The sequence below is a fragment of the Artemia franciscana genome, chromosome 16 (assembly GCF_032884065.1).
Source record: "Artemia franciscana chromosome 16, ASM3288406v1, whole genome shotgun sequence".
Taxonomy (NCBI): Eukaryota; Metazoa; Arthropoda; class Branchiopoda; order Anostraca; family Artemiidae; genus Artemia; species Artemia franciscana.
The window spans coordinates 13,910,438-13,922,564 of record NC_088878.1 but is presented as its reverse complement, the minus strand read 5'-3'; the positions used below and the strand labels follow the sequence as shown (position 1 = coordinate 13,922,564).

Sequence of the window (12,127 nt, the reverse complement as noted above, 5' to 3'; positions counted from 1 at the left end):
ATTTAAAAGAATGGTTCTATGTTAGACTATAGAAGCCTCTAAAGATAAAGAAAATAGTATGATATTTGAATGTAATATCTGATATTCGCATGGTGAATTTCTTATACTGTAAAATTAAATGGACTGTTTATTGGCCGATTGTGGTCCTTGTTCATGGTAGAGAATGGTAAGTAAAGAGTGATCTTTGTTAATTGAAACCAAAACTCTAAAACACGTAAGTTTAATTGGAGTACATGCGTCAAAAGGATACGATTTGTATATTGAATATAACTATATAAAACTCAGCAATTATTTAGTTACCCATCATAATTCCATCCAAGAAATCAATGCAGAAGGTTGTCAACTCTACATCCAAAAACAAGAACGTTGTATTGCCCACATGTTTGTTTATTTGTTGTGTTTTTTTTTAAGCATCAACAGTAATAGTACTATCAGACTGTTGATCGCTGGAATATCATATGAAGAATCAACTGCTTTAAATAAAAAAAATTGTTTTTTTTAACTGAAAGTAAGGAGCGACATTAAAATTTAAAACGAAAAGAAATAACTCCGTATACGAAATGGGTTTTCCCCTCCTCAACGCCTCGCTCTTAATGCTAAAGTTTTTAATTGTTTTAAAAAGTAGAATTGTGGCGAAGAGTCAAACTTTAGCGTAAAGAGCGAGGGATTGCGGAGGGGACAACCCATTTCATATATGGAGTAATTTCTGTTCGTTTTAAGTTTTAATGTCGCTCCTTACTTTCAGTTAAAAAAACTAGTTTTTTTTTATTTAATTTCTGAACGTTTTTGATTTTGGCTCTCGGCTCATAAATTATTAAAATGAAATTTGCATATTAATTCTTTTTTTGGCTAAATGGCTTTGTCTTAGTTTTGATCAGACGATTTTGAGAAATAAGGGGTGGGGAAGGAGGCCTAGTTGCCCTCCAATTTTTCGGTTACATAAAAAGGCAACTAGAACTTTTAATTTCTAACGAACGTTTTTATTAGTAAAAAATATACGTAACTTAAGAATTAACTTACGTAACAAACTTTTATATTCTTCTGTTTTATTATGTATATGAGGGGGTTTGTCCCCTCGTTAATACCTAGCTCTTTACACTAAATCTTAAGTTTTGTCCCAATTCTTTAAGAATGACCCCTGAATCAGAAAGGCCGTAGAATAAATTGTTGAAATTACTAAAAATACTTTAGCATAAAGAGCGAGGTATTTATCTCCTCCTAAATACCTCGCTCTTTATGCTAAAGTATTTAGTTTTTTAGAACCCCTCATATGCGTAATAATCTCTGTTCGTTTTAAGTTTTAATGCTACTCCTTACTTTCAATTGAAAAACTTTTTCATGTTTTTTTTATTGTTTTTTTTTATAGTAATGCCAGAAAATCCCGCGCCCTTTTCATTGAATTTCTCTTCCCCCATGACATATTCCTCCAAGGAAAGATCCTCCCACATAGCCCCCTCCCTCAACCCCAACCCCAAACCAAAAAAATCCCCTGAAAACGTCTGTACACTTCCCAATAACCATTACTGTATGTAAACACTGTTCAAAGTTTGTAGCTTGCAGCCCCTCCCCCAGGGACTGTGGGGGAGTAAGTCATCCCCAAAGACATAGTGATTGGGATTTTCGACTATGCGGAACAAAATAACTATCTCAAAATTTTGATCCGTTGACTTTGGGAAAAAAATGAGCGTGGGAGGGGGCCTAGGTGCCCTCCAATTTTTTGGTCACTTAAAAAGGGCACTAGAATTTTTCATTTCCGTTAGAATGAGCCCTCTTGCGACATTCTAGGACCATTTGGTCGATACGATGACCCCTGGGGAAAAAAAACAAATAAACACGGACCCGTGATTGTCTTCTGGCAAAAAAATACAAAATTCCAAATTTTTGTACATAGGAGCTTGAAATTATTGCTATAGGGTTCTCTGATACGCTGAATGCGATGGTGTGATTTTCGTTTAGATTCTATGACTTTTAGGGGGTGTTTCCCCTATTTTCTAAAATAAGGCAAATTTTCTCAGGCTCTGAACTTTTGATGGCAAAGACTAAATTTTATGAAATTTATATATTTAAAATCAGCATGAAAATTCGATTCTTTTGATGTATCTTTTAGCATCAAAATTTCGTTTTTTTAGAGTTGCGTTTATAATTGAGCCGGGTCGCTCCTTACTACAGTTCGTTACCACGAACTGTTTGACAACTGTTTGATAATTTAAAATCTAGTACCTTCTTCAAGTAACAAAAGAAGTCGTCATGAAGTGCCTGTTTGTACCATTTTGTGTTGCACCTATGGCAAACTATTTTGGCAAACTACGGTAAATATATTATTTCGATAAATTCTGAGATAGCTAATTGGCTTAGAAATTTTGGATGGGAAATTTTTGGAAATTTTGCTTGGGAAGTGAAGGGGGTCTTTTTTCCTAAACATGTAAGCAGTACAAACAAAATGAAAGATTATTATATACAAAATGTAATTCAAGAGGTTTAACAGTTTGCCGTAATTGCAGAATAACTGGTAAGAGGTAGGTTACTGCATCCTTTTCTGGGAGAGAATTGCCCGAACTCCCAAAAATTAAATCCTTAGGGGAGTTCTACAGATCAATATCCCCTAAGCTGTATTCATTTGATTGAATATATTTAGAATAAACATGCAAAATACAAGCTGATTGGGTTACAGCTCCGTTTTTGTTACCGAAATGATTCAAGTGCGAAGTAAATGATTATATTCTTAGGTTTAACTACACAGTGAAAGAAAGGGCGAGGATGTCTCCTGGAATAAGATGTGTGTATTGATCCCTTTCCCATTGAAAAACTTAAATTATTACGTTTAAATCAAGTTGTGGCATTTCAAATATTTTAAAGGAAGTACAGATGTTTCAGAGATAGTAATTAGTTTTAACTTTTATAACTTTTCACAGTATCTTTTACAGTTTTTTTTAAAGTAAAAGTAAAGAGCGATTTTAAAACTTAAAAACAACAAATTTTCGTACATATGGAGGAAACTGCCGCTCCTTAAACCACCCTGTCTTTACGAAAAAATTTTAAAATATAAATATTAATCATACTCTCAGTTGAAATAGAAGTGAAAATTGCCATGCTTTGATTCTATTTTGAATTTTAACAAATTTTCAGACATTGTTCACTTTTTGTCTCACTTTTGTTGGTATCCCCTTTTAAATAGTATAAACATCAAATTGAATGATTCCACTACCGATTCCACTTACCAAACATACTGTTGGTAAGCAAATTTATAAATACTGTGAAATTTACAGAAATGTTAGTGTCAATCCAGAGATTATTGTGACAATGGATAGACCAAGCTCACTTTAAAATTGATTGTGGTTATGTTATTGATTATACCTGTTTATGGTTGAAAAGTATTGATTTAATATTAGGTTTCCAAGATAAAAAGAACTTATAATATAATAATAAATGAGCAACAGCGAGATGGAGGAACTACAAACAACTGATTTTGTGTGTCGTCGGATAATAAACAGTACAACACCTAATACATTACATAACAAACACTTTCCTTAAATATTCGTATGTTTTGACATCATTGTGGTTGGATAACCAATGCTTTGGCATAAAAGGACACTGCTTAAAATTGCGTCTTCATTACACTGTTTTTATTAGAAAAAAAGCTATTCCAAGAAAAAGCTATCCCAAGAATATTATTATATTTTTTCTATTATTATTTTCTTCATATTATTATTATATTATTCTTCATACTATCTATTAAATTATTCTTTAATATTATTATTATATTTTTTCTACTATTATTAAAAAAAGCTATTCCAAGAAAAAAAAAGTCTATTCAGCTTTTTTTGTTGGAATGGTTTTTGGAAAGACCAAAAATGATTGCGTGTAGGAATCTGGGTTAGAAATATGCATTTTCGTAGACAATCTGTTAATCCAAGTCCAGGACTATCAATGATGAAGGTCCTGGATTATTGAACTGAAATGAGTCTTAAACTAGCATTGCACGTCTTCAAAGATGCTTTTCAGCAGGTGCCATATCTAAATTAACATTTTAATGGGATTTTCAGTGAAGAGGGATTATTCGTTCTTTTCTTTTTAGGATGAAAATTTGAGTGAAATTGCAATGCAGATAAACGGTATAAAAGCAATTTTGAAAGTTTTTGTTTTTCTGGAAAATATGACTTCAAAGCCCTTTTCAGATGAAGAGTTAGATCTGATTATCAGCCTCGTTAATTTGCTACAAAGGTCAGTTTTATTTTTATCCTTCTCGATTTTGAAAAAAAAACTGTAATTTTTGCTACTGTAGCATGTTTCACTCATTAGGAATTCCACCAAAAGGATGGAAATGCGAGTGAACATCTAAATTCTAAAAATTCCTTGTACTTTTAAAAAGATAGGTAAGACTAGAAAATTTATCCGTAACTCCACGAATACTAAAAAATGACAAGTTTAAATAATTATATAAAGAATTGTATAAAATAGTTACAGAAACAAAATAAAATGAAGAGCTTAAATAATCCTCCAGAAGGACTAATTTATTATATCATTTTGTAAGGATATTATTTAAACAACAGAAATCCAAAAGCCAAGGCTGTTTAAAATGACCTTAGCTTTTTTATTTTGTATCTCACAATTTTGCCAATTATTCATCTCCTGTAACATAATTGTGATAGCTATTGCAAAGATCAAAAGAACTGTAAAAGTAAAAATAACCTGTTGAAAGATGCTTTTTTTAAATGTTTTATTTAGCTCTCTTTTTAAAGATTAATAGTTATAATAATGTATTGATTTGCATAATAGATTGGTAGTGTGTATTTAATGGATCAAGTAGATAATTCAAATTATTTGCTGCCATAGATTCCATCGACTTTTCTAACTTTCCTGGATTGTTTTTCTAACAGGTTTTTATATCTATATATTTAGTCTCTCATGTCGAATGTCAAAAGTATTTCAGTGTTTTTTATCCTCTTTTTGCATATTTCTATCTTAGAACCACTTGGTACTTGGTGGAATGCCCTCGAAGTATTCCCCTAACAAGTTTTGACTCGTATTAGTCAAAATGTTGCAGTCAAAGAATTAGCTTTTTTTTTTAGTTTGGTCTTTTTTATGATGCTACTATTTCATAGAATTTAGTAGCTCTTGTAAAAATGTTGGTATTTTCTTCTTTGTCTTAGGTATCGTAGGCTTTCAAGACTAGGATCGACCAACAGCTTAATCAAGACAAATAGTAATTTGCATTAAACTCAAGGAGTATAGAGAGCCATTAGACAAACTCAAATTCTAACGTACCCAAAGCTGAAAACACCAATTTGAAATCAAAGACCATTAATCTTGCAGTGTTGATATGTCTGGAACATTGCCAGGTAATTTCTGAGCAACTATCTGTATTTTGAAAATAAACTTTTTTCAGCTGCAGTTTACTGTCGCGTTGACTATTATAATTTATCGTGAATTCATAGTGGTGCAACTTTGTTTGCAGAGTACGATGCACAGAGTCTAATGGGACTAGACTTCCTTTTATTCTTCATAATAGCCCCTCTTATTGTCGATGCGAAATGAATGCATAACATGCGCAGGAAATTATGAAGTCATAAAACGTTTTCTTGTTGGTAATTCTTCCTTTAGTCTCTAGTACTCAAGCCTGGTACTTGACTCTTTACGTTAAGTACTAAATTGTTGAGTGTTTAGCATGCTAGACTTGAAATTTCTTTTTCTGTGAGGACAGGCGTTTGAGTCCTGTGTCGCTGGTTGTTTGGTTTGGAACAGGGATCAGTAGCGTGACTCTGTGAGTTCAGCCAGTGCCGGCCCAGCTCTAAATCGGTACCTTGAGATATCTAGGGAAAGTAAACAGGAAGGGTGTGTGAAATAACAGGATTGGTGGCCCCCACCTCTCACTGCACTTCCTGGCTGAAGGGCCATGAAACGGAGATCAGTACTGCTGTTAGGGGCTGTAAATTCTATTATCGTATTTCTTATCTTTTTTTTTTTTACTCAAGCTTGGACCTCAGCTTATTTTTCTTCTGACAATGAACTGAGCTAAACGTTTTGAGGCTAAAATCAGCAAAAAGCATCCGCTTTTACATTAGACATAATCTAAGTTTCTATTGATTAAGTATACAAGCTATAAACAGTTTGATCCTACCAAGTTTTCTTAAATTATGAACTTTTCTATTTAAATTTGTATTAACCACCTGTTTAGGCTAAAAAACTGTCTAATTGCATCTAGTCTTCTTATAGACATTCAATACCGATGCTAAGAATGAAAAATACACCCGAAAAATTGCTTAATCAGTACGAAAGGAAAGTTTTGGTCGCTATACCCTGTTTGTTGGAGCCTTTGGAGAAAAATAAAGATGTTGTTCAGGTAATAACTTTCGACTTAAATTGTTTCAGTGTCAAATTTTTAAACTATTATTCCAAGAAAGTTTTTGCTTAATGACAAGTCAATAGAATAAAAAATGACCTGGAAAATGTTTGTGCTGCGAGTAGAATTAAATTTTGTAAAATAAATCGTGAAAAGTCGACTTACTTGACTTAAGTCCCTTCCGTCTTTGAAGGTGGTCTTGGGGCCTCTTTTGTCGTATAGAAATGCCTAACCCTTATTTACGGTAATTTATGCTCATTAACGGTCTTCAGTCATTACAAATTTTTTTTTCTTTGTTGCGATACGTGCCTCAGATTTGTGATTAGCAATTTTTTGAAAAATTGGTTTGCAAGATAGGTTCGGATACAGAGAGTTCGTACTGTTTACCAAAGGAAAATGGCCAATGGTTTCACATATTGTCTGCCAAAGTGGAGACAGTGGGAGATATGGCCTAAGAGAATTTTACCAAAAGTTGCTAGAGACCGGGACATTTATGACTGACGAAAGTGGTGGACGGAGCGTACTTACCATTGACAAAAAGGGTGACAGAGGTGGAATATATGTACTCTTAGCTGAAGGGATTTGGAAATAGCAGATATATACTGTTTACAAAAGGGTTTGAGACCGAGTAATGCAATTTTTACCTAATGAGCTGTTCTCTTGGCCGCTGTTAACCAAAGGATGGTGGAGATGGAGAGGATGCACCATTGACTAAACGGTTTCTGAATCTTTGTGAAATAAAATAGGGTAAATTATGCTTATATTCGTGGATTTTGAGATAGGGGTTTGAAAAGACAAGGGCCTCATGGCCTCACCTTGGGCCTTTCGGTCATTCACTTTTACACAGTCTGACCCACATTTCAATAAGATGTAGTGATCAGTAGGCCATATCTTCAAAAGTGCATCTGTGCAAATATATGCAGTCATTGATCAACAAAATATGAGCATAGGCTGGATTTTTTTAAAGAGGAGGAAGAGGGAGAAATTACTACCACTCTCTTAATATTAATCTCGAAAATTACATAGCTAAATCAAATGTGGAAAGTTTTCTGGTGCCAGTTTTTCTTGATTGTTCAGGTTAAGTGGCATTAACATTCTGGTAAAAAAAAAAACGCTTTTTTATTTGGAAAGAAACTGAACGGTATAATAAATCGATGCCTAGATAGCATCCTAATGATCAGTTAGACAAATCGGAGACACGTAGGTGTTATAGAAATTTCGCTCCAAAGGTTTTGCATAAAACATGGCATACGTGACATACTACTACTACTACGATACAGATACAGTTGCAGGAAAAGATAGGGGGAAACACCCCCTAAAAGTCATAGAATCTTAACGAAAATCACTAATAAATTAACGAAAACCATCGTATTCAGTGTATCAGAGAACCCTATTGCAAAAATTTCAAGCTCCTATCTACAAAAATGTGGAATTTCATATTTTTTGCCAGAAGGCAGATCACGGGTGCGTGTTTATTTGTTTGTCTTTTTTGTTTTTGTTTTTTTCCAGGGATCATCGTATCGACCAAGTGGTCCTAGAATGTCGCAAGAGGGCTCATCCTGACGGAAACGAAAAGTTCTAGTGCCCTTTTAAGTGACCAAAAAAATTGGAGGGCACCTAGGCCCCCTCCTACACTTATTTTTTTCTAAAGTCAATGGATCAAAATTTTGAGATATCCATTTTGTTTGGTATAGTCGAAAACCATAATAACTATGTCTTTGGGGATGACTTACTCCCTCAAAGTCCCCGGGGGAGGGGCTGCAAGTTACAAACTTTGACCAGTGTTTACCTACAGTAATGGTTATTGGGAAGTGTACAGACGTTTTCAGGGGGATTTTTTTGATTTGGGGAGGGGGTTGAGTGGAGGGGGCTATATGGGAGGATCTTTCATTGGAGGAATATGTCATGGGGGAAGAGAATTCAATGAAAATGGCGCAGGATTTTCTAGCATTACTATAAAAAAAAACAATGAAAAAATAAACATGAAAAAGTTTTTTTCAACTGAAAGTAAGGAGTAGCATTAAAACTTAAAACGAACAGAGAATATTACGCACATGAGGGGCTGTTCTCCTCCTAAATACCTTGTTCTTTATGCTAAAGTATTTTTAGTACTTTCAACTATTTATTCTACGTCCCTCCTGATTCAGGGGTCATTCTTAAAGAATTGGATCAAAACTTAAACTATAGTGTAAAGAGCGAGGTATTAACGAGGGGACAAACCCCCTCATATACATAATAAAAATATAATAATATAGAAGTTTGTTACGTAAGTTAATCCTTAGTTTACGTATACTTTTTACTAATAAAAACGTTCGTTAAAAATTAAAAGTTCTTGTTGCCTTTTAAAGTAACCGAAAATTGGAGGGCAACTAGGCCTCCTTCCCCACCCCTTATTTCTCAAAATTGTCTGATCAAAACTAAGAGAAAGCCATTTAGCCAAAAAAAAAGAATTAATATGCAAATTTCATTTTAATAATTTATGTGCGGAGAGCCAAAATGAAACATGCATTAATTCAAAAACGAACAGAAATTACTCCGTGTATGAAATTGGATGTTCCCTTCTCAACGCCCCGCTCTATACGCAAAAGTTTTTAATGTTTAATAAAGTAGAATTGAGAGAAAGAGTCAAACCTTAGTGTAAAGAGCGGGGCGTTGAGAAGGGAACAGCCCCTTTCATACACGGAGTTCGTTTTAAGTTTTAATATCGCTCCTTACTTTCAGTTAAAAAAAAATTGTTTTTTTTTTATTTAATTGCAGTTAGAACTCACTGGCCAGACTCTATAACTCTTTATTTTGAGTTAACTGGTTTTAGCCTTAAATAGATCTGCTCTAGATCTTTATAAGCTTTGTAATTATCTTGGTTATTCTGTCTTTCTATTTACTGAATGTTTTTATATTTTATTTTTATTTAATTTTTTGGCTATTACGCTGTGGGCTGTTAATTAGAAGTATCAAAAAAGAAATTTGTAATGTGTGTCTTATCTTATGCAAAATACACTACTTCTTATATGTTTTGATGCATGCAATTGTTTCAGGCTATTCGGGGTAGTGTTACCCAGTGTTTGGAAAGCGGCGAAATGTTTACTTCGTTGTTGACATCTTCTTTTCTTCTCGAACCACAATATTCCCAGTTTGTGGAGGAAAAATCAGAACTCGTTCAAACCATTCTGGAGCTTATAGATGCTTGTTAGTAAATATGTGTTCATTCAACTTAATCAGGGCAGTTTAGCCCCACACAACTCAACCCAGCCACAGATTACCGTCCTCAAAACTCATTTTTAGATAAAGTCTACTGGCAATGGCTCACTTGCTAAGCTTTTTGTTTAGAGAGACAAAAGGGATAGCGATAGACTCCCTTGGTAGACAAAAAGTACCCCCTTGGTGAAAAATGTCGAATTCTTCTATGTTTGAAGAAAAGTCTTATTTCCTGGCAAAAAAATGGCTTTGAAAAGCCCTTTTTCTGAGAAATTTTTGTAGACTCTCCGCCCCCCACCCACATGCAAATTTAAACAATATCCTTGTGTTCGATTACTAATTATTTAAAAATTCAGAACAAATAGCGCAATTTAATTTTAGAATTTTTATCTGCACTGGGAAGGAATGATAATAAGTACATTTTATTGCGCTAAAAGCCCTGTGGCCATGTGAATACAAAATAAGAGGAAAATTTTCTTTTAAATAATTGACATTACATGAAAATGAAATAAAATAAACAAAGAAAAACACAAATCACAAAAATCGACTTTTTTCTCCATTGCCCTCTCTCTCTCTCTCTCTCTCTCTCTTTCTCTCTCTTCTCTTTCTTTCTTTCTTTCTTTCTTTCTCTATCTAAATTTTCAACTTAGTTTTTTTTTGTAAAATAAAATCCACTCGCTAAGTGATTAAGCTTACAGGTTTGAACGCAACTATCGAAATATCTACATAAATAATTTCCATTGTCTTGAAAAAACTTTCCCTATTGTTTCTACGTTGTATTTGTTTGTTATGGAAAGGCAGTGTGGTCTTCGTCGCTATTTTCGTCTAGCTTATGGGGAGCAGTTGACCTATGATATCTTTTACTTTATTAGTCTAGGTAAAAAACATGCTAATATTATCAATCAACAAAAATTTTTAGAATCCTGTAGAAAGGAAAACCTTATTCCCAAGTCTTTAAGATATAAATTACATTTAAATACCCGAAAAGAAGCGCAATTTGCCCATACACTACAGTTAAAAACCCTAGTCCATATTATTAAGGACAAAAAACAGAAACGACATATTATTTCTTCAGAGAGAAAATCGTTGGAAACTTTTTTGCTGGAAAACCTGTCCACCGTTGATTTTGCTCAAGTTGTTAGATTAGAAAGGAATTTGTTTAGCCACGATTTTCGTTTGTCCAAGGAACGCCTCTATAAAAAATTAGAGGGCTTACGAAATGAATCTTCGATGAGAAACCGTATTTATTCTCCAAGATTCACTCCTGGGCCTGCTATCGTTAACCTCTCTTCTAAAACATTGGAACCCCAGGAAATCGAAACACTAGAAAAAGGTCCAAAATTTTCTTTTCTACCGAAACAGGTTCCTGTGGCAGATATAGTTTCCTCTCTAGAGTCCGCTTTGCATAAACACTATCCTTCTGTCTCTAACCCGGATGAAGTTAGATCTGGTCTAATAAATATCCTCTATAATAGCCAAAAAAAGTTTAAGCCTCCTACTAATTCCACACCGGAAAATTTGCATGACATAAAAATACTATCTAATCTCCGAAAAGATCCTTCTATTATAATAACTAAAGCAGACAAAAGCAATTCACTTGTTGTCATGAATACAACAGACTATGACAACAAAATTTTTTCGCATTTAAATGACACAATTACATATCAAACAATAACTCATGATCCTACTGATCAGTTCACTAATAATATTATAAATGAATTAAAGCAGCTAAAACAAAATGGTAAAATCACCCCACAACTATACAATAAATTTTTTCCCCGTGGTAGTTTCTGTCCTAAACTCTACGGTTTACCAAAAATACATAAACAGGGTATTCCCTTAAGACCTATTGTAGCTTGTACTAAAGCTCCCGCTGCCAATATTGGAAAATGGCTTTGTGCAGCTTTCAAACCTTTATTGTATTCTCTAAATTCCTATATTCATAACTCGGCAGATTTGATTAAAAAACTTAGCAACACAATTATTTCAGAAAACACAATAGTTAGTAGTTTCGACATTGTTTCTATGTATACAAATATAGATGTAACTATTTCAGAGGAATTATTAAAAAACAAAATAGAAGAAAATTACCACTTGATCGAGACTTCAGCGACAGGAATTGATTGTGAAGTTTTAATGACTCTTGTTAAAATTTGTAATAAGTTTTCTATGTATTTTCAATTTCGCGATTCTTTTTATCAGCAAAAAAATGGATTACCCATGGGGGCACCTTTATCCGGGCTACTAGCAAATATTTACGTCGAGAATCTTGAGAATTGGGCATTGAATTCTTATTTTCTAAAACACGTCTATTGGGGTCGTTATATGGATGACGTAATTTCACTTTGGAATTATGGGGAAGCTGAACTTCGGGGCTTCTTAGATCATCTTAACACTTATGACCGAAATTTGCAGTTCACCCTTGAAGTTGAAATTGAAAATAAACTACCGTTTTTAGATGTATTAATTATTCGTAATGCTGATAAACTGGATTTTACTATATATCGAAAGCCAACACAAAACAACAGATATCTTCACTTTAATTCAAATCACCCCCCACAAGTTAAAAGAGCAGTTGTAATTTCCCTCATT

At 33.7% G+C, this 12,127-nt stretch overlaps 1 protein-coding gene across 1 annotated transcript in view; it reads left to right on the top strand.

The window, feature by feature from the left end:
• LOC136037100 (uncharacterized) overlaps nt 1-12,127 on the top strand; it is a 66,760-nt gene that overhangs the window by 31,600 nt on the left and 23,033 nt on the right. The window contains exons 6-8 of the mRNA XM_065719554.1: nt 4,076-4,221; nt 6,214-6,340; nt 9,376-9,526. Coding sequence (XP_065575626.1) covers nt 4,076-4,221; nt 6,214-6,340; nt 9,376-9,526 — 424 coding nt within the window. The remainder of the gene's footprint in view (nt 1-4,075; nt 4,222-6,213; nt 6,341-9,375; nt 9,527-12,127) is intronic.